The sequence below is a fragment of the Mustela nigripes genome, chromosome 6 (genome assembly GCF_022355385.1).
Source record: "Mustela nigripes isolate SB6536 chromosome 6, MUSNIG.SB6536, whole genome shotgun sequence".
In the NCBI taxonomy this organism is placed as follows: Eukaryota; Metazoa; Chordata; class Mammalia; order Carnivora; family Mustelidae; genus Mustela; species Mustela nigripes.
In genome coordinates this window covers 132,157,673-132,179,376 of record NC_081562.1, presented here as the reverse complement: position 1 = coordinate 132,179,376, position 21,704 = coordinate 132,157,673, and the positions used below count along the sequence as shown (strand labels likewise).

The 21,704-nt window shown below is 40.6% G+C and overlaps 1 protein-coding gene across 1 annotated transcript in view; it reads right to left on the bottom strand.

Annotated features, from left to right (window-relative positions):
• The window catches only part of ST8SIA6 (ST8 alpha-N-acetyl-neuraminide alpha-2,8-sialyltransferase 6), a 147,757-nt gene that overhangs the window by 27,160 nt on the left and 98,893 nt on the right, over positions 1 to 21,704 (bottom strand). The window contains exon 4 of the mRNA XM_059405016.1: positions 21,074 to 21,160. Coding sequence (XP_059260999.1) covers positions 21,074 to 21,160 — 87 coding nt within the window. The remainder of the gene's footprint in view (positions 1 to 21,073; positions 21,161 to 21,704) is intronic.

Genomic DNA, 21,704 nt, shown 5'->3' with positions numbered 1-21,704 from the left:
AGTCCCACGTCGGGCTCTCTGCTCAGCAGGGAGCCTGCTTCCTTCTCTCACTCTCTATCTGCCTGCCTCTCTGCCTACTTGTGATCTCTGTCTGTCAAATAAATAAAATCTAAAAAAAATATATATATATATATATATTCAAACCATGCTCGATCTTCATGCCTACATGCATAAGAGAACAAAATAAAAGAGTAAAACAGTATCCAAATCCTTCCCTTGGGGAACCGGCCCGAATGGATACAGGTTCCAAGGCTGAGGGTTGGCCAACTGCCATTCACAGGGTCAAGGCCAAGGCTGAAAGTTCTTGTCCTGGCATCCAATTTCTTGGGCCATGAATGAAGACAGAGCTCTTAACAAAAATAAAGAGTTTGACATTGAAGAGAGCCAGTACGAACACCTAGCACCAAGAAGGCAGAGGCAGGAATCAAGTTTAGGGACACGGAGCAGTGCTCAGGGTAAACATATTTATCCATTCATTTAGGTGTACACTTATTCAGCAAATCAAGATATCAAGATCATAGTACTGTTCTCAGTACAGGGTTATATTTAAAACAAAACAAAACAAACCAAAACAAAAAACAAAGAGTGAATGCCAATGGATAGCTTGTGGTGTGACGAGAGAGAGACCATGGCAAACAATTACATTCACACCCTCAGCCCTATGTGCAGTGGGTAGCAGAGGTGAGGGCTGGTTAAGGCTGTGCCAGGCCTGATGCATACCACTGATGTGGAAGAACCTGGAAGGGTAACCTTTTAGTTCAATGGGAACTTCCTTTTGTGACAACAGGGTGGACCTTTGAGACTGGCATGCTGCCAGCGTGAGGTATAGAGTCCATAATTCGGGGTCTGGGCTCCTTCCTTAAGCCCTAAGGACTATGTAAGCCATAGAAACCTTAGGTGCTGCTCTGAGTGGAATAATCCACTTGCTTGAGTCCTTAATCTTGTATTGATGTTTTGCTGGTTCAATAATAAAGCAAAGTAAAAGCAAGTTTAACAGAGTCCAATTGCATCAATATGTCAACCCAAGGACCTGGGCCAACCCTTGATCTGGAGCATGTAGGAAGGTGCCCAGTCCAAACCTGGGTTGCCAGGGCTCAGCACTCCAGAAAAAGCAGACCTTAAGTTCAACATCAAAAGATGAGCACAAGTCAGCTAGGCAAAGCAAGAGAGAGATGGAGGGGCGAAGAGTGTTTGAGAAACAGCAGATATGGAGTATGAGAGCCTGCAGGAGAGAAAGACAGAGAGAACATGGAATATGCAAAATCCTGAAAGAAATTCCATCTGGCTTGGGAGACAGGGTACTAGGTGGGGAACACTGTAGAACTGTAACATGAAGAGTTTTATAAACAAAGCAAAGTGAACAACTGGCCTTCTTCTGTGGGAAAGGGCAAGCCACCGGAAGCCTTACATAAGGTAGTGACTCTAGGACATCAGCATTTTCAGAGTCTTTGAGGAGGACAGATTGAAGGTCTGGGCAAAGGTGTTAGGATCAGGATATGGTAGTGACCAGTGTTGTAGGTAGCCTCCAAAGATGGCTGCCCTCGGCTTGTCCTTGTGCTATATGGGCATATTGCTCCTCACACCAAGAAGTGGAACCTAAGCTCCTCCCCTTGAATCTGGGTTAGCCTTCTGACTACTCTGACCAAGAGAATGCTGCAGACAGCGTTCTGAGACTTCTGAAGTGAGGTCCTAAACAGTCTTGTGGCTCCTGCCTGGGTCTCTTGGAACATCCACTGTCTGAACACTTCCTGAGGGAACCCAGGCATCATGTTGTAAGAAGCTCTAGTCACATGCCAGGGCTCCTCTGAAGGTGTCAGAGAGGGCAGGCCTCGAGGAACTCTTATGAAAACCCATGTCAAGCACCAGCTGTGGGAGCCATCTCAGAAGACTCCAGTGCCAGCTACTTCTGGACAGTGAGCATACACCCTTGATTGATAATTCCCCCCGCAGCTGAGCCCAGTCAGCCCATAGAACCAGGAGACTACCGAGCCATTCTTTCTAGCCATCACAAGTTCTGCAGCAGTTGACAATGCAACAGATAACCAGAGCCCCAGTTAAGAGATAATTAGACAACATTTAAGAGATAATTAGAGGAGCTATATCAGTTAGGGCTCTCCAGAGAAATAGAACCACTAGTCTGTCTATCCATGTATCTACCTACATATGTACATATGTGTGTATCTATCTATCTATCTATCTATCTATCTAAGAAATTTATTTTAAGGAATTGGCCCACCAGTTTTGGGACTGGCAAGTCTCTACTCTGTAGGGCACGGCCAAGACTGGCAATTCAGGAAAGAGTGGGGACTGCAGTCTCGAAGGAGAATCTCTTTTCTGGGAAACCTGTTTTTGCTGTTCAGCACCCAATGGGTCCTGCCCACACGATAGGGAATAATCTCCTTTGCTTGAAGTTAACGGATCAGAGAGGTTAACCACATCCACGAACTACCCTCACAGCAACACCCAGACTAGCCTTTGATTAAACTGCTGCACACGAAAGCCTAGGCAAGAGGACACACAAAAGGAAGCATCTCGGTAACTCAGATCGGAGTGGTGGTGGGGAACAGAGAAAAGCAGATTGGATGTGAAACTGTTGAAGTTGGCTGATTGACTGGAAAGGAGCCAGAAAGGACACGACACTAAGGGTAACACGCAGGTTTCTGACACAGGCTGCTGGGAGTAAGGTGGTGCTTTGCTCTCCCTGATGTGGGGACGACCCCAGCCTTTTCCTAGTGAAGCTGTGACCTTTCACTGGGTTCATTCATCCTCAGGCTCATTAAGGGAAGATTGCACCACAGCCGTAGAACAGGGAGAATGAATGGAGAACTTAGATCATGAAAGAAGCGGGTTGTGAAGTCTGTGAAAACACGAGAGAACTTCCAGCATCCGGTTGGCTTCCCCGGCCCTACTGGATGGGGGCAAAGCAGTGACCCGACTGACCTTCCCAGGCCTCTGCAAGGGCCCTAGTCACGTGATTGGCCAGTGCCTTTTTTAAGTCATCAGGTTTAAAGTAAATTGTGAATTACGTAAGTGTGGAGAACACAAGTTCTAAAAATACAAAATCAATGGTTAGACGAATGTTAAGATTTCTGAATTATTTTCTTTTGCAGGGAAAAAAGAAGGAAAAAAAAATCCAGGTCACTGCCCTTATGGTTCCGAGAGTGAGGAGAATGTAAAGAAGTTGTTTAACCCAAACCTTTGTTGACAGAATTTGTACTTCTCCTCAGTCAGAGATGTTGAAGGGGAAAAAAAGGAAGGGTGAGAAACCTTTTTTTACTTTTTTCTGATGCTGTCTGGCAACACAGTTAAGATCCTGAATGTATAGTCTGAACCCTGTGAAAACCGAGTTTTATCATCCTAAAGGGAATCAATCTCACGCGTAAGTGCACTAACGTGCTATTGTCCTGTGAAGGACTTCCTCAGGACAGCGTTCTCAGCCCCTTCTGCTTACAACGCCTTCTTTCCTGAAGGGTCTCATGATTTCATAATCTTGTACTTAGGAAGCCCAACTCTAATTGTATGATCCCGTGAAAAGCAATCCATGTGCATCCCACGGGGCTCCTTGCGGGCGCAGGACAGAGATGGAAGGAGAAGTGAGAGGCCTAAGAGGCTGGCTGGGCTCCTAGTCCTGCAATGAGCCTGACTCAGAGACACATGGGCCCTAAGCGCTCCTGGAAAGCCACGAAAGGCCAATGGGCATCTCAGACGCCCTTCCAGGACAGCATTCATGGCTCACGGTGGAATCCAGCCTCTTCTGCTTTCTGGCTTCAGCCCCAAAACTCAGCTTGCCTGGCCTCGGGAATTGTGCCCTCATTTTCTTGCTTTTTTGCAGCTTTTCCCCATGTCCTGACTTTTCATCTCAGCCTTCTGGCTTCACCCAACAGATAAGAATTATCTAGTCCCACCCTGAGCTTGTCACCCTTATTCAGTCCCAGGCGGGGCAAGGGGAGGTTAAATAATCTGGAGGAAGGACGGATGTGTAACTCTGCTCTGCCTGTCCTCAGGCTGATTAATTCTCAGGCAACTCGGAGTCCATTCTTGGTGAGACATCAGAGGGTGTCACCGCACTACCAAAGAGAGGGAGACAAGCCACGGACTGCTCACACAAAGAGTAAGTCTTTTTCTGCTGCAAATAATGCACAGGAAGATTATAACCTAGAAAGTTGAAGCTTAGTATTTTCTGCTCTGTGTGACCTATTTTCCATCATGAAAAGATCAAAGAAGTTTCAAACAGAATAAACTAAATAGGAAATGCTGGTCCTATGGGGACCCAGTCCTGTGGGATAATCCACAAGAAATGCATCACAAGAGCAAAACTGAGGCTTAGAAACGTTTACATGCGTCCGCAGGCCAAGGACTGGAACTGGAAGTATTCCGGCTCGACTTCCACTTGCAGACTTGTTACAGGTATTACAAATGGCAAGAGTTTAATTTATTTTTAGCCGGATATTAATTGCAAGCTAGAAAGATACTAAATGGAAGATAATAACTATCATGTATTGAGACTTGAACATCTAACAAACTCTGTATTTTGCATATTGAATAGTCATCAAAACTCACAGAGGAAGGTATTTTCTCCTTCCTTTTCTCCTTTTTCTCTTTTTCTCCTTTTCTGAAAAAGAGGCTGGCTGGGAGAAAGGGCTTAGCCTAAGAGTGACAGAGCTGATCTCTCAAAAAACAAATGGGTCTAATGCCTCCTGTCTAAGGTGCCTTTAAGATATTCTAGTGCGGAGGGTGCGCCTTGGTGGCTCAGTCCTTAAGCGTCTGCCTTAGGCTCAGGGCATGATCCTAGGGTCCTGGGATCGAGCCCCGCATAAGGCTCCCTGCCCAGCAGGAAGCCTGCTTCTCCCTCTTCCACTCTCGCTGCTTGTGTTCCTTCTCTTGCTGTGCCTCTCTGTCAAATAAATAAAATCTTAAAAAAAAAAAAAACAAAAAGATATTCTAGTGGGAAATCAACAATTCACAGGGGAGACCAGATTTAAAATAAAGTGAAAGGCTATGGGAAACAAACAGGGAAGGTCAATGATAAGATGCATGGAGCCAGCCCGACACTGAGCATGTGTTCCTGAGCTCAGAAACCTGACGACGCTTTCCAACCCCTACTTCCTGTACTGAGCCTTGACCCATTTTTAGAACCATCTAGAAAGCTTCGTGGTTCCTCCTGATGAAAATATTTTCCGATCATTATTTTGCACTTTATAAAATACACGGATGCCAGATTAGCCAGGTCTCCAAAGTAATCACATACACACAAAAGAGAAACTCCTCCTTGGGATCAGCGCTATGGAGAATGCATTATAGGACTGACAGCAGCAATGACCTCATCAGCTTGTTCAGGGAAGGATCTTGCCAAGGAAGGGATGACCGATGGGGAAATCTGAAAGATGAGTACACATTAACTGAGTGAGGTGGGGGAGGCAGAAGGAATGGCGCTGGAAGGACTCTGGCTGAAGATACGTGTGAGGTAGTAAAAGACTAACGAAAGTGGAACAAAATGGGTCAGAAGGAGTATGGTGTGTAGTGCGGTTGGAGGACTGGGTAATGGTCCAGCAACACAGGGCCTTGAGAGAGTTCAGTTTTTGCTCTGAAAGCAATAAAAAAAAAATCACCAACACATTCCAAACTGTCTGGGGCAGTGGTGGGTGTGGCAGAAGCCAGTTGTGACCACAGACCCTACTCCCATTTAAAAGACTACATTGGCTCTTGTGCGAGAAGGACACTGGTTGGTGCATGATGACCAGGGTGTAGGTCATGAGAGCAGTACCCAGGAGGGGCAATGATGAAGCCACGGATAGTGCTGCAATGCCTGCCATCGGCCAGAAGGGGCGCCCACGTTCTAGAGAGAGATTCCTAAAATACAATCAGGAGTTGAGGATGGATTGGTAGGGGGGGTGAGGAGGAAGAAGTTGAGACAACAAATGGAGTGGCAAAGAAATCAAATATGAGAATCTTTCAAGGAACCAGAAATGGTCTGGAATGTCAGAATATTGGTAAGAGCGGAGAGGTCAAACAAAATGGGAATGGAAAATGCCCTCTGGGTTTAGCAGTGTGGGGTTGCTGCTGACCACAGGTGAGCTGGGGTACTTAAATAGGTGGGTGGAAGACAGATCAAGTACAGACCACGTTTTTCAGGGTTTGGAGGAGAAAGCGTCTTTGTGTCAGAAGGGAAACAAAAAATAAAATCGAGATGGCCCACTAAAATCCTGTGATTTTAGAATCACAATGAATGTAGATTTAGGCTCACAATGAATGTAGGTTTCAAACCAAAAGAATAGTTTGTATCATTAAAAATACAATGATCTAAGAATTCCAGTGATTTACAGGCTTCCAAAGGCATTAAAATGTTCCATTTCAGCTCCAGCAGATCAGAAGAATTAAGAGCTCCAAATGGACAGTCCTTTTTAGCAACATGTCTACATGGGAATTAAAATAGAGCTATCCATGAGATTGAACTAGCTGTCTGGAACACTGGGAGAAATTCCAGAAGCCCAGAAGGTATCTGCCATGAGTCGGTGTGATTATCAGACTGAAAAGTATGATGGGGGTACTGATAGTTTCCCCTGGTTTAGATGGACACTACTGTCAGAGGAGTTTTGCCTTCAAATCCCCAGCTCTCCTACACAGTGAGAAAAGCACAATGGACTCTACATCTGGAATTAGAAAAATCAGACATCAGTGGTCGTCCTTAATGATTCTAGTTAGACACAGAATAGAAGGCAAGGGGTTCAGAAAAGCCTGTCCCGTAATCCTTCACATCTTAACATGAATTAGCACATGACATTTCAGATCGTTTCTTGATCTGGGGACATGGAAACTTGCTATTGTACAGTGCGTCTGAACCCCAGAGGCGCTGCGTTGAGAAGCAAGAGAGAAGCTTTACAGAATATCAGAAAAGGGCGGGGTCGGGGGAAAGCCAGGCCCCTGATGCAGAGAGGAGGTTCAATACATTCTTCTTGAATACATATGAAATGTAAAATGAATGAATGCTTCCCATACTTGGCCGTTTTGCTAAAGGTCCATTCCAGCTCTACCTCAACCCTCTCAAAGTGCTGCTCCATGACTCGGTAGCCAGAGAAAAAGCCAACAGGATATGTGATCCAGTGTTCAATATGGGATCAGCATGAGTCTCAGGCTAAGGAAGAGAAGAAAGATGAAATTCAATCGGCAACTCAGATGACTGGGTTTTTCTCTTCATAACTAACATGTGCACTGTGATGTTTAAGCTGATGAAAGACCAGCCCATGTATTTGAGAATATAAGAACCAAACCAAGGTAAGATGAAATATAAAAGAATAAGGTTACCAAAGCCCAGGACAGGAAGACAACTGAAATTCAGAAGTGTAGGAGGTCTAGGTCTGTGGAAACCCTGGGTCATTAGACCAGATTTTCAACCATGTAAAGAACCAGCCAAGAGAGTGTAAGCAGTGCAAGAGGGAACAGAGGCTTTGAAAGGCGGGCCAGCCTAAAAGGATGCTTATCTGACTCCGGTTCATAAAGTGATATGCTTGATATTGAGAACAATTTGAAAGATGAGTTTTGAAGTAAAATATAGAAGAATCAGTGAATCTTATGTGGGTTTGATGCATTTTTATGGCAAGGTTTATATTCTGAAAACCAAGACAGGAGCTACTCCCTAAATGTCCAAGAGCCAGTTTCTGTTATTAAATACAGCAGGCGTAATGACACAGTGTGGTTTTTGTGGCTTCTCTAAATGCGTGGGCATGCTTATGGCATGACAAACAGAAGATGCTATGACAGGATATTAACAGTGAAAAATGTTCCCGATGCACAGGAAACGAGGAAAAGAAGCTTTTTCAATCTGACAACTGACCCAAAACACCTAGCGTAAAGTACATACATCTTCTTAAATTCAAAAACTATATATATGTATGGCTTTGAGGTGTCCTCACAGTCACCCTGTATGAATCATAAAAAGAACATATTTGAGGGGCATGAGGAGGGGAATAGTGGCTCAGAAAAATGAACACGGTTTTGTATAATGAAAAGAAACCCCTAATAGAGAAGGCTCCTGCTTCTCTCCAAGAAATTTGCGCTACAAAACAAAATGCCAGAGATAAAATAACATTTAGTTAAAAAAAAAAAATGAAGACTAAATGAGGGTGGAAAAAAGTGTAAGCTCAGGACATACTGACCAAAATCAAACATTAAGCACTGCTTTTGGAAAAATATTTCAGAAATTAGCTGGAAGCTTTGTTGCTGAAACTGTCTGGTTGCTCAGTCCGATGGTATCTCAAAAAACATTGATTAATTTATCCGTTTTTTTCAAGATTTTTATTTATTTATTTGACAGAGAGAGAGAGCCAGAGAGGAAACACAAGCAGGGGGAGTGGGAGAGGGAGAAGCAGGGAGCCCAATGCGGGGCTCGATCCCAGGACCCCAGGTTCATGACCTGAGCCACCTTAATTAAGTGACTGAGTCACTTAATGACTGAGCCACCCTATGCATTTATTTATCTGAAAATTTATATCCTTTCACAAAACTGAATCTTTATTTATTTTTATTTTTTAAAAGATTTTGTTTATTTATTTAACAGAGAGACACGGTGAGAGAGATTGAGAGCACAAGCAGAGGTAGCAGCAGAGGGAGAAGGAGAACTAGGCTCTCCACTGAGCAAGGAGCCCAATGACAGGCTCGATCCAATGACCCTGGGACCATGACCCAAGCCAAAATCAGATGCTTAACTGACTGAGCCACCCAGGCACCCCAAAACTGAATCTTTATTTTTTTTTTAAGATTTATTTATTTATTTATTTGTCAGAGATGGAGAGAGAGTGAGTGAGCACAGGCAGACAGAGAGGCAGGCAGAGGCAGTGGGAGAAGCAGGCTCCCTGTCGAGCAAGGAGCTCGATATGGGACTCGATCCCAGGGTGCTGGGATCATGACCTGCAGAGCCGAAGGCAGCTGCTTAACCAACTGAGTCACCCAGGCGTCCCCAAAACTGAATCTTTAAATAGCACGGTTTCAGTCATGTAATTATCGTGTAGTAAGAAAAGAATATTAACCTATGTGATGGAAGGTGTTTAAGTTGATTTTGTTCATTGTTCTATTTTTGTTCAAGGAACTCTAATAAAAACAAAAGCAACACATTGGCTGATATTTTAGAAAACTCAATAAATCTACTGATACAACACTGGAACCTTTTCTTATGTATCCCACATGAGAAAAACAAAGGAGTAAATTTCAAGAAATTTTAATCTAATCAAACCAGAGGGGATAATTCCAGATTTAAGAAAATTGCTACCATGTGATAGTTATCTGTAACAAAGTAATCAGACACAAAATACCTGTTTTACACATAATTTGAAAGGCATCTCATTGCATCAGTCTTAAAATAAATGTGTGCATTTACATTAATAGCACTGTTTTCAGCCACTTAATTTTCAGTAAATATGTGACTGATAATATTCAGTCATTTTGGCTCCAAACCCACATTCGTGAAACCCAGGGATGTTTAAAGAAATCAAAGGGTATTAGAGGATCTGAAAGAAACTAAAAACAAAATCACAGCAAATAATAGCATGAGTTTTTACAGGGGGAAAAAAAAGGAAGTAAAATGAAAATTCAGGACTGTTGCTTTGTCTACCTCTTAGATTTCCATAATTGATTACACAAATGAATACAGTTCTTTGAAGTAAGAAGACAATTCTTGAAAGCTAATGCAGTAATTCCCGTGCCAGCTCCCAGGGAATCTAAGACTAATTACTGGAGCTCAAATGTCTTCTGCTGGGATAAAACCTGCCTACCAAAAGTTTCCAGAGCTTTGCAAAGGAGTTTTCAAGGGTGAAGAAGAGGAAGTAGAGAAAGAGAAGTAGAGAGCATTTCATATTATCATGTTTAATTTATATTTAAGCATGTTGGTATGAGTCTCAAATACATGAGTATCCTGCCAAAAGACATGATTATTCATCAGTCTCTAAAAATGCCAGGGAGAGAATGTGAAGAGCAGTAATCCCTCAAACTGAAATCCAGGTTCGAGTTTCCACAAATTTATTATATGTGTATCAGCTGCTGATTTTAAAAGCAGAAGGCAGACAGTTCAACATTCTTTGTACAGCTATGTATAAATGAAATTAGACGCCAAAAGAAAGAGAGAAGGTAGGACATCTTCAACTCTTGCTTAGGAAATCTTTCTTTAGGTTCCACTAGGATCTCACCGAAATGCCAGTTCATAACTGAAACTGAGAACGTCCACATGACAGGAAGGGATACACCTGAGCTAGGGCCACACTGAAGCTTATGGTCATCACATGTACAGAGAAGATGAAACAAGCAATACAATCCTGAAGCAAACAGAGCCTCAGGTCTGGAAGTGTTCTTAGAAATACTGTTGTCCATTCTGGGGGCCCTAGACTCCTTGAGAAGCAGATGGAAATCAGGGATCCCTTTTTCCTGGAAACATGCACAAAATTTCAGATACAGCTTCAGAACTTCATAGAACCACTCACGTGGACCTCAGATATTTTTCTAAGAAAGACGGAGAGAAGCTTGGGATTCAAACCTGAGGTTACAAGTTCTTGGACTCAAGATGAAGAGCTGAGTGAAAAAAGGTTTAGAAATTGGTAAAAAGAGGAAAAACACCAGCAAGTGAGCTGGGTTGGGGGGATGCTGAGAAATTAGGTTTTTCAAGGGCCACATTTTTTTGTTAAGTTTTAAGATCCAATATAGTTAAAATACAGTGTTATATTCATTTTGGGTGTGCAACATAATGACTCAATAATTCTATACATTACTCACTGCTCCTCACAATAAATTTCCTCCTTAATCCTCATCACCTATTTCACCTGCTGCCCCCTCTTGGCTCCCATTTGGTAATTATCAGTTTATTCTCCATAGTTAAGAGTCGTGTGGGTGGTTGTCTTTTTAAAAGATTTTATTTATCTATTTGACACAGAGAGAGATCACAAGTAGGCAGAGAGACAGGAGTGGGGGTGGGGGAAAAGGCTCCCTGCTGAGCAGAGAGCCCAATGCGGGGCTCGATCCTAGGACCCTGAGATCATGACCTGAGCTGAAGGCAGAGGCTTAACCCCACTGAACCACCCAGGCACCCCATGGGTGATTGTCTTTTTCCCCTTTGTTTTGTTTCTTAAATTCCACATATGAGTGAAGTCATATGGTATTTGTCTTTCTCTGACTTACTTCACTTACCATTACACTCTCTAGCTCCACCCATGTTGGTACAAATGGCAAGATTCCATTATTTTTTATAGATGAATAATAGTCCCACCTCTTCTTCATCAATTTGTCAGTTGATGGAGACTTGGTTTGTTTCCATAATTTGGCTATTGTAAAGAAGGCTGCACTAAACATAGGGTTGTATATACCCTTTTGAATTAGTGTTTTCATATTCTTTGGTGTCATTACTGGATCGTGAGGTAGTTCTATTTTTAACTTTTTGAGGAACCTCTTTACTGTATCCCACAGTGGCTACAATAGGTTGGATTCCCAACAATGGTAGGAGAGTTCCTTTTTCTCCTCATCTTGTTGTGTTTTTCATTTTTGCCATTTTGACAGGTGTGAGGTGATATGTCATTGTGGTTTTGATTTGCACTTCCCTGACGGTGAGTGATGTTGAGCATCTTTTCATATGTCCGTGGCCCTCTTCAGGTCTTCTTTGGAGAAACGTCTATCCATGTCTTCAGCCCATTTTCATTCGGATTGTTCATTTTTGGGGGGTGTTGAGTTGTTTGGGTTCTTTATATAATTTAGATACTAACCCTTTACTGAATATATGATTTGCAAATATATTCTCCCATTCTGTAGGCTGCCTTTTAGTTTTGTTGATTATTTACTTTCCTGTGCACAAGATTTTATTTTGTTGAAGTCCCAATAGTTTATTTTTTATTTTGTTTCCTTTGCCTCAGGAAACAATATCCAAAATGAAGTTGTGAAGTTGACAGTTATTAACTGTCAAACAGGTTACTGCCTGTGTTCTCCTCTAGGAATTTTATGGTTTCAGGTCTCACATTTAGGTCTTTAGTCCATTTTGCGGGTGTGTAAGAAAGTAGTTCAGTTCATTCTTTTGCATGTAGCTGTCCAGATTACCCAACACCATTTGTTGAAGAGACTTTTTCCCATGCATATTCTTGCCCCTTTTGTCTAAGATCAACTGACCATATAGTTGTGAATTCATTTCTGGGCTTTCCATCTTGTTCCATCGATGTGTGTATCTATTTTTATACCAGTACCTTACTGTTTTAGTTGCCACAGCTTTGTAGTATACTTTAAAATCTGGGATCATGATATCTCCAGCTTTGTTTTCCTTTTTCAAGATTGTTTTGGCTATTTAGGATCTTTTGTGGTTCCATATAAATTTTAGGATTATTTGTTCTAGTTCTGTGAAAAATGCTCTTGGTATTTTGATAGGGATTGCTCTGAATCTGTAGATTGATTTGGGTGGTATAGACATTTTAAAAATATTTGTTCTTCCAATCCATGAACATGGAATATCTTTCCATTTGCTTGTGTCATATTCAATTTCTTTCATCAGTGTTTTATACTTTTCAGAGTACAGGTCTTTTACCTCTTTGGTTAGGTTTATTCCTGGGTGTCTTATTATTTTTAGTGGAACTGTACATGGAACTTTCTTAATTTCTCTTTCTGTTGCTTATTAGTGTATAGCAATGCAATGAATCTTTATACATTGATTTTGTATCCTGTGACCTTTTTGTTTATGAGTTCTAGTAGTTTTTTTGATAGAGTTTTCAGCATTTTCCATATATAGTATCATGTCATCTGTAAACAGTGAAAGTTTTACCTTTTCCAAATCAGTAAATATGGATGCCTTGTATTATTTTTTTAAGATTTTTTTAAATTATCTAGTCATTTGACAGAGAGAGACAAAGTGACAGAAGGAACACAAGCAGGGGGAGTGGGAGAGGGAGAAGCAGGCTTCTTGCTGACCAAGGAGCTCCAATGCAGGGCTCAATCCCAGGACCCTGCGATCACAAACCAACCTGAAGGCAGATGCTTAACGACTGAGCCACCCAGGTACCCCACATTTTATTTCTTTTTGTTGTCTTATTGTTGCAGCTAGGGCTTCTAGTACTATGTTGAATAAAAATGGTGAGAGTGAACATCCTTGTCTTGTTCCCGACCTTGGAAGAAAGCTCTCAGGTTTTTTTTTTTTTTTTTACCACCCACTATGATGTCTTCTGTGGGTTTTTCATACATGGCCTTTATTATGTTGAGGCATGGTCTCTCTAAACCTACTTTGTTGAGGCCTTTTTTTTTTTTTAAATCATGAATGGATGTTGGACTTTGTCACATGCTTTTCTTCATCTATTGAAGTGATCATATGGTTTTTATATTTTCTCTTATTGATGTAAGTATCGTATCACATTAATTGATTTGCAAATATTGAACCACCCTTGTAACCCTGGGATAAACCCCACTTGATTGTGATGAATGATCTTTTTTTCAATGTATTGTTGGATTTGGTTTGCTAGTATTTTGTTGTGGATTTTTGTATCTGTGTTCCCCAGAGATATTGGCCTGTGGTTCTTTCTCTCTCTTGCTTTCAGTGTTTTTAACTGATTTTGGTATCAGGGTAATGCTGGCCTCATAGAGTGAACTTGGAAGTTTTCCTTACTCTTCTATTTTTAAGAATACTTTAAGAAGAATAGGTATTAACTCTTCTTTAAATGTTTAGTAGAATTCACCTGTTGAAGCTATCTGGCCCTGGACTTTTGTTTATCAGACTTTTTTGATTACTGGTTCAATTTCATTGCTGGTAATTGGTCTGTTCAAATATTCTATTTCTTCTGATTCCATTTTGGAAGGTTATATGTTTCTAGAAATGTATCCAATTGTTCTAGATTGCCTAGTTTGTTGGTATATAATTTTTCATAATATTCTTACAATTCTTTGTATTTTTGTGGTGTGGTAGTTTTTTCTCTTCTTTCATTTCTGATTTTGTCTATTTGATTCCTCTTTCTTTTTTGTTTGTTTATTTTATGAGTCTGGCTAAAAGTTTATCGGCTTTGTTGATCTTTTCAAAGAACCAGCTCCTGGTTTTTTTGATCTGTTCTACTGTGTGTGGTTTTTTCTTTGCTCATTTGTTTTAGTTTCTACTTCATGTATTTCTGCTCTATTTTTATTATTTCCTTCCTTTTTCTACTGCCTTTGGGTTTTGTTTGTTGTTCCTTTTCTAACTCCTTTAGGTGTAAGGTTAGATTGTTTGAGATTTCTCTTGCTTCTTAAGTCTGTAGTGCTATAAGCTTCCCTCTTAGAGCAGTTTTTGCTGCATCCCAAAGATTTTGGACTGTTGTGTTTTCATTTTCATTTGTGTCCATGTGTTTTTTTTATTTCCTTTTTGATTTCTTGGTTGACCCATTCATTATTTAGCAGCACGTTACTTAGCCTCTATGTATATGTTCTCTTTCCAGATTTAGTCTTGGTTGATTTCTAGTTTCATAGCAGTGTGCTCAGGAAAGATGTACATTGTGACTTCAATCTTTTTTGAAATTGATGAGGTTTGTTTTGTGGCCTAATATGTGATCTTTTCTGCAGAATGTTCCATGTGCACTCGAAAAGAATGTATATCTACTGTTTTAGGGTGGCATCTTCTATATATATCTGTTAAACCCATCTGGCCCAGTATGTCTTTTAAAGCCACTGTTTCCTTGTTCATTTTGTTTGGATTATCTGTCCATTGATGTAAGTGGGGTGTTAAAGTCCCTACTATTATTGTATTACAATCAATTACTTCCTCTCTGTTTGTTACTACCTGTTTTAAGCATTTGTGTGCTTCCATGTTGGGTTCATACATATTTACAACTGTTATATCTTCTTGTTGGATTGTCCCCTTAATGATTATATAGTGTCCCTCTTTGTCTTTGTTTTAAAATCATTTTATCTGATGTAAGTATTGGTAACCTGGCTTTCTTTTCAAATCCATCTGTATGATATATGCTTCCCCATCCCTTCACTTTCAATGTGCCTGTGTCTTTAGGTCAGAAATGAGTCTCTTGTAGGCAGCATTATAGATAGGACTTGTTTTCCTATTTCTTTATCCTTTGTCCTTTGATAGGAGTGTTTAGTACACATATATTCAAAGTAAGTACTGATAGGTATGTATTTATTGCACTATACCAGACTGAGGGGTTCTACTGTGCTTTAACATAGTAAAACTGTAAATAGATATTTGTTGATAAACAAAGTTCAACCCCCTGCTAGCAAGCAGTGTATTTATTTAAGGAGAATAACTCTTAAAAGCTGTTTTAGTTTTAGATCATGTGGCCAAAGGAGTTTCTATAATTTCCCAATAGCCCCTCAATGTCAACTGTGGGGAGTTTCAATAATCAGGCCAAGGGTGGATTTAGAATATACTCACTTGCTCATTTTCAGCATAATTTAATGTATCTTTTGTAATTCCTGTTAAAAGGATATGATCACATTTTAAGGGGTCACATTTTGCTCTCCTCCAACTTGGTATAAAGTGCTCACATTAAAAAAAAATGGAGAATTTGCCATCTTTAATAATAGGAGATGTTTTTACACTACCAGTTTTATAAATAAGCCAGAAACTGCCCAGATTTAGCCAGCTATATTAGTAAAAATTTAGGAAAGTTGGGAGTTTATTATTATTTAATTGCACAGACTTCTGTTGAGGGAGTACAACATTTAGTTCACAAATATGCCCATAAAAAGAACATTCTAATATAATAAATATTCAAGTCAATAAATAAATGTCACCGAGACTCTTCTCTTCCATGACAACAAACAATAAGTGTTATAGTCCCAGATGTTTACTTAAATTGGCCCTGGAGGGATAGATAGACCATGGGTAATCATCGTGGTTACTGATGTATTTTTTATACTGAGATGGTACTAAGGAGAAAATGGCCATTCTCTCTGTATATCATCCATCTCTACGGCTTTTAAATTTTTTTTTTATTTTTTCAGTGTTCCAAAATTCATTGTTTATGCACCACACTCAGTGCTCCATGCAGTACGTGCCCTCCTTAATACCCACCACCAGGGTCACCCAACCTTCCACCCTCTTTTTCCCCCCTCCAAAACCCCCAATTTGTTTCTCAGAGTCCACAGTCTCTCATGGTATATCTCCCCCTCCAATTTCTCCCAATTCACTTTTCCTTTCCTTCTATGCAGCATAATTTGCAGCACTGACTCAAGCAGCATTGGATTTGTGATTTTTATCACAAAAAGAAAGGAAAAAAAGGAAAGAAAAAACCTTAAAGAGTTTTGTATTTTTTTTTTTTTAATTGAACCAGACGCTGTGTGAACATTTGCAGAGATCAGGTAAGGCTGAGAAGGAGGTTACCTTCTTCAAGAGAGGATCTGCTTTTGCTTCTGTCAGACATCTGGGCGTATGGTGGATCTGAATCCAATTGAGGATGGAAATGATTCAAATCTGCGCTTTACTCATTTAAAGAACTCATCTTTTCTGGGGATTGCTGGAAGCTCTGCTCAGCCTCTCGCCCATCAGCCATGCTTTTGCATTCAGCAAGTTTCTTGTGAGAAAAGGCACCCTGAAATGCAGGGCTCACTCCCCTGGCTTCTTTCTCCTTCTGGATTTTAATCCTGAAAATTCTCCCTGCCTTGGTAGCTTGCCAGTGCCCCCAAACAGTGCACTTGGCTTAATAGACTTTGCTTACTTAGTATACTTTGTTTTCCTTGTATTGTTTGCAGGAGGTCTGAGCTAAGGCGATTTCACAGCCGGAAGGAGAAGCTCCTTTACCCCTACTCCAGTGATTGGCATCACAACACATTACGCTTTCTAGCTGATTATCCTGGACTGGTCTTTAGTAGCTCAATACTTCAGTATCTCCCTCTTCTTTTTTTTTCTCTCTTCTGCACGTGTAGAAAAGCCTCTCTAAACCAGACTCTTTGGCCACTTGTTGACCCTGGGATCATTTAAGTTACAACTGCCTATGCAAATTTCTACTCAGTCTCCCGGACACGGGGATCTCCCAAGTCTAGTCCTGACTGGGACTGTGTCTTAGTCCATCTGAGCTGCCATAACAGAACAGTATGGACTGGGAGTGCTATAAACAACACTTTATTTTCTGCAGGCTTGGAAGTCTAAGATCAAGGCGCCCGCTGATTAGGTGTCTGGTGAGAGCCCGCTTTCTGGAGCTTAGATGGCTCTCTCTTGCTGTGTCCTTGCATAGTGGAAGGGGCACGAGGGGAGTCTGGGATCTCTTACAAGGTTATCAGTCCCATTCATGAGGGCTCAGCTCTCATAACATACTCACCTCTCAAAGTCTCCACCTCTGAACACCAGCCCGTTGGGAATTAGGTTTTGAATTTATGACTTCTGAGGGAAAACATTACATCTATGTCCTGGAAGTTAAATACAAAAGAATCCCTTTTCTTGCTCCTCACCCTAAAAGGTCAGTTAGGAAAGATGCCTAATAGTATCCTATAGGGAGTTAACATATCCATGAGTCTACTTGACAGAGGAAAAATTCTCACTGTGAGCTCTAACCCATCAGAGGTTCCTCTTTCACTCACTGGGAGCCAGACCGAACCCCTCTCAAACTGGCAGCAGAATTAAAAGGCAGCTGGTCCCATGACCGGAGCATAAAGTGACTGAAGGTGGGACAGGCAGAGCCACAGCAGCACAGTGTAAATCAGAGCTCCTTCCCATAGGAAAGAAACACAAGGAGCAGATTCTTTTTAGAGACTCTCCTGGGATAGCAGACTCTTTTTTTTTTTTTTTTTAACTTATTTTTTATTTATTTTCAGCATAACAGTATTCATTATTTTTTCACAACATCCAGTGCTCCATGCAATCCATGCCCTCTATAAAACCCACCACCTGGTACCCCAACCTCCCACCCACCCGCCAATTCAGACCCCTCAGATTGTTTTTCAGAGTCCATAGTCTCTCATGATTCACCTCCCCTTCCGATTTACCCCAACTCCCTTCTCCTCTCTAACACCCCTTGTCCTCCATGCTATTTGTTATGCTCCACAAATAAGTGAAACCATATGATAATTGACTCTCTCTGCTTGACTTATTTCACTCAGCATAATCTCTTCCAGTCCTGTCCATGTTGCTACAAAAGTTGGGGATTCATCCTTTCTGATGGAGGCATGATACTCCATAGTATATATATGGACCACATCTTCCTTATCCATTCGTCTGTTGAAAGGCATCTTGGTTCTTTCCACAGTTTGGCGACTGTGGCCATTGCTGCTATAAACATTGGGGTACAGATGGCCCTTCTTTTCACTATATCTGTATCTTTGGGGTAAATACCCAGGAGTGCAATTGCAGGGTCATAGGGAAGTTCTATTTTTAATTTCTTGAGGAATCTCCACACTGTTCTCCAAAGAGGCTACACCAACTTGCCTTCCTATCAACAGTGAAAGAGGGTTCCCCTTTCTCCACATCCCCTCCAACACACGTTATTTCCTGTCTTGCTAATTTTGGCCATTCTAACTGGTGTAAGGTGATATCTCAATGTGGTTTTAATTTGAATCTCCCTAATGGCTAGTGATGATGAACATTTTTTCATGTGTCTGATAGCCATTTGCATGTCTTCATTGGAGAAGTGTCTGTCCATATCTTCTGCCCATTTTTTTATATGATTGTCTGTTTTGTGAGTGTTGAGTTTGAGGAGTTCATTATAGATCCTGGATATCAACCTTTTGTCTGTACTGTCATTTGCAAATCTCTTCTCCCATTTCGTGGGTTGCCTCTTTGTTTTGTTGACTGTTTCTTTTGCTGTGCAGAAGCTTTTGATTTTGATGAAGTCCCCAAAGTTCATTTTCACTTTTGTTTCCTTTGTCTTTGGAGACGTATCTTGAAAGAAGTTGCTGTGGCTGATATCGAAGAGGTTACTGCCTATGTTCTCCTCTAGGATTCTGATGGATTCCTGTCTCACGTTGAGGTCTTTTATCCATTTTGAGTTTATCTTTGTGTACGGTGTAAGAGAATGGTTGAGTTTCATTTTTCTACATATAGCTGCCCAGTTTTCCCAGCACCATTTATTGAAGAGACTGTCTTTTTTCCACTGTATACTTTTTCCTGCTTAATCAAAGATTATTTGACCATAGAGTTGAGGATCCATATCTGGGCTCTCTACTCTGTTCCACTGGTTTATGTGTCTGTTTTTATGCCAGCACCATGCTGTCTTGGTGATCACAGCTTTGTAGTAAAGCTTGAAATCAGGTAACGTGATGCCCCCAGTTTTATTTTTGTTTTTCAACATTTCCTTAGCGATTCGAGGTCTCTTCTGGTTCCATACAAATTTTAGGATTATTTGCTCCAGCTCTTTGAAGAATACCGGTGGAATTTTGATCAGAATGGCATTAAAAGTATAGATTGCTCTAGGCAGTATAGACATTTTAACAATGTTTATTCTTCTGATCCAAAAGCATGAAATGGTCTTCCATCTTTTTGTGTCTTCTTCAATTTCTTTCATGAGTGTTCTGTAGTTCCTCGAATACAGATCCTTTACCTGTTTGGTTAGGTTTATTCCCAGGTATCTTATGGTTCTTGGTGCTATAGTAAATGGAATTGATTCTCTAATTTCCATTTCTGTATTTTCATTGTTAGTGTATAAGAAAGCCACTGATTTCCGTACATTGACTTTGTATCCTGCCACGTTGCTGAATTGCTCTATGAGTTCTAATAGTTTGCGGGTGGAGTCTTTTGGGTTTTCCATATAAAGAATTACCCTGATCCCCAAACCAGGCAAAGCCTACCAAAAATGAGAATTTCAGACCAATATCACTGATGAATATGGATGCTAAGATTCTCAACAAGATCCTAGCAAACAGGATCCAACAGCACATTAAAAAGATTATCCACCATGACCAGGTGGGATTCATCCCTGGGCGACAAGGATGGTTCAACATTCGCAAATCAATCAATGTGATAGAACAGATTAATATAAGAAGAGAGAAGTACCACATGGTCCTCTCAATCGATGCAGAAAAAGCATTTGACAAAATCCAGCATCTATTCCTGATTAAAATGCTTCAAAGTATAGGGATAGAGGGAACATTCCTGAAAATAAAATCTATCTATGAAAGACCCACAGCAAATATCATCCTCAATGGGAAAAAGCTTGCAGCCTTCCCGTTGAGATCAGGAACACGACAAGGATGCCCACTCTCACCACTCTTGTTCAACATAGTATTAGAAGTCCTAGCAACAGCAATCAGACAACAAAGAGAAATAAAAGGTATCCAAATTGGCAATGAAGAAGTCAAACTCTCTCTCTTTGCAGATGACATGAGACCAGGCTCTTTAAGAAGGTCTTCAAAAGACTTAAGGCTTAAGGTCTGAAAATCTGAACCAGTCAAGATAAAAACATATTTCTGGACTGTAACATCATAAAATAACTCGGCACTGGACAAAACCTGTGTTGCATGCCTAGCAAAGAATGAGAATGCAGGCCCAGAGAAGCGCAGACCACGCAAGCGCACACGGTGTCCCGCTGTACTATACGACTAGGAGTAAGGGGTCCCTGAAAAGTTTCCATGCATCCCTGTAGCACAGTATTGGAACACAATTTCTTTCTGTCCAGGTGGGCCCCACATTATGCAAGGACAGGACAGCTCTATAATCATTAGCTCATAACCCGGGCTTGTCAGGGTGGTGACTCCCCCCAGATTATTAGCTGTAGCCAACTCCCACATCTGAATGTGGCTGTGGTTTAAAAGCCAACAAGAAACACTGGGAGGGAAAAACACAGGAAGGAACAGTCTTTGTTCAGAAGCAATGGGATCTTGGAGGACATCTTCTCTCTATGTTTTCCAAACAATCCCAAACTCAATCATATTTTATTTAAAAAATTAAGAAACAGCAAATACAAATGGTATGAAGAAGCAATGTCCTCTAAAATTTCTTTTTTCAACTTAAGATTTTTGTAATGAATCCAAATAGCTGAATTAAATTTCTATATAAGAGATGGGGACAGAGTGCCATGTGCCTCAGGAGGGGGTCTGAGGATAAAATCGATCTGACTGTGAACTGGCCCCTTCTATTTTCCTTCAAACAACATGTTATTTCCCGTGCAACACAAAAACACAAGACATCTTTAAATCTCATAATACTTATGAAAAAATTCTTTACCTAAAATTCTCATATTCTTCTTCTCGTCGTTTCCATGGACAGCTCTGTATATTTCTGATAATCTGAAGATAGTCACTCTCTAAATACCTAAAAGTGAAATGTCAGCAAAATTAGAAAACAGAGATCCCATATATTGCTAAACACACATATTAGTGTCCTAAAGGGCATTGTGACAATCTGCTCATTTTAGCTCTCTAAATCTTTTCTGAAATAAGGTAATGTAGAAATAAGTTAATATTATACCCATTTCAAAACCGCTAGGAACATAAATTTGGAAAGAATTATTATGTTGATTTAGGAACATGTGATTTGCACATATCATAAGTCAAGTCTAGTATTACAAATAAACCATGACAGCACCTCAATTTCCATTCATATCTTATAGCCATGTCATTTTGCTATAATTCACTGACAAATATATTTTATAGATGTTTACCATAAATATATAGTTTATCATTTTTTATATTCTAAGTTGATTGATTTATGTTGGGAAATACAGATAAAATTTCTCTAAAATAATCACCTTAAATTTTAATTCTGTCTGAAGCTAGTGTCCAAATTTTATAAAGAACTTAGCAAACTCAACACCCAAAGAACAAATAATCCAATCAAGAAATGGGCAGAGGACATG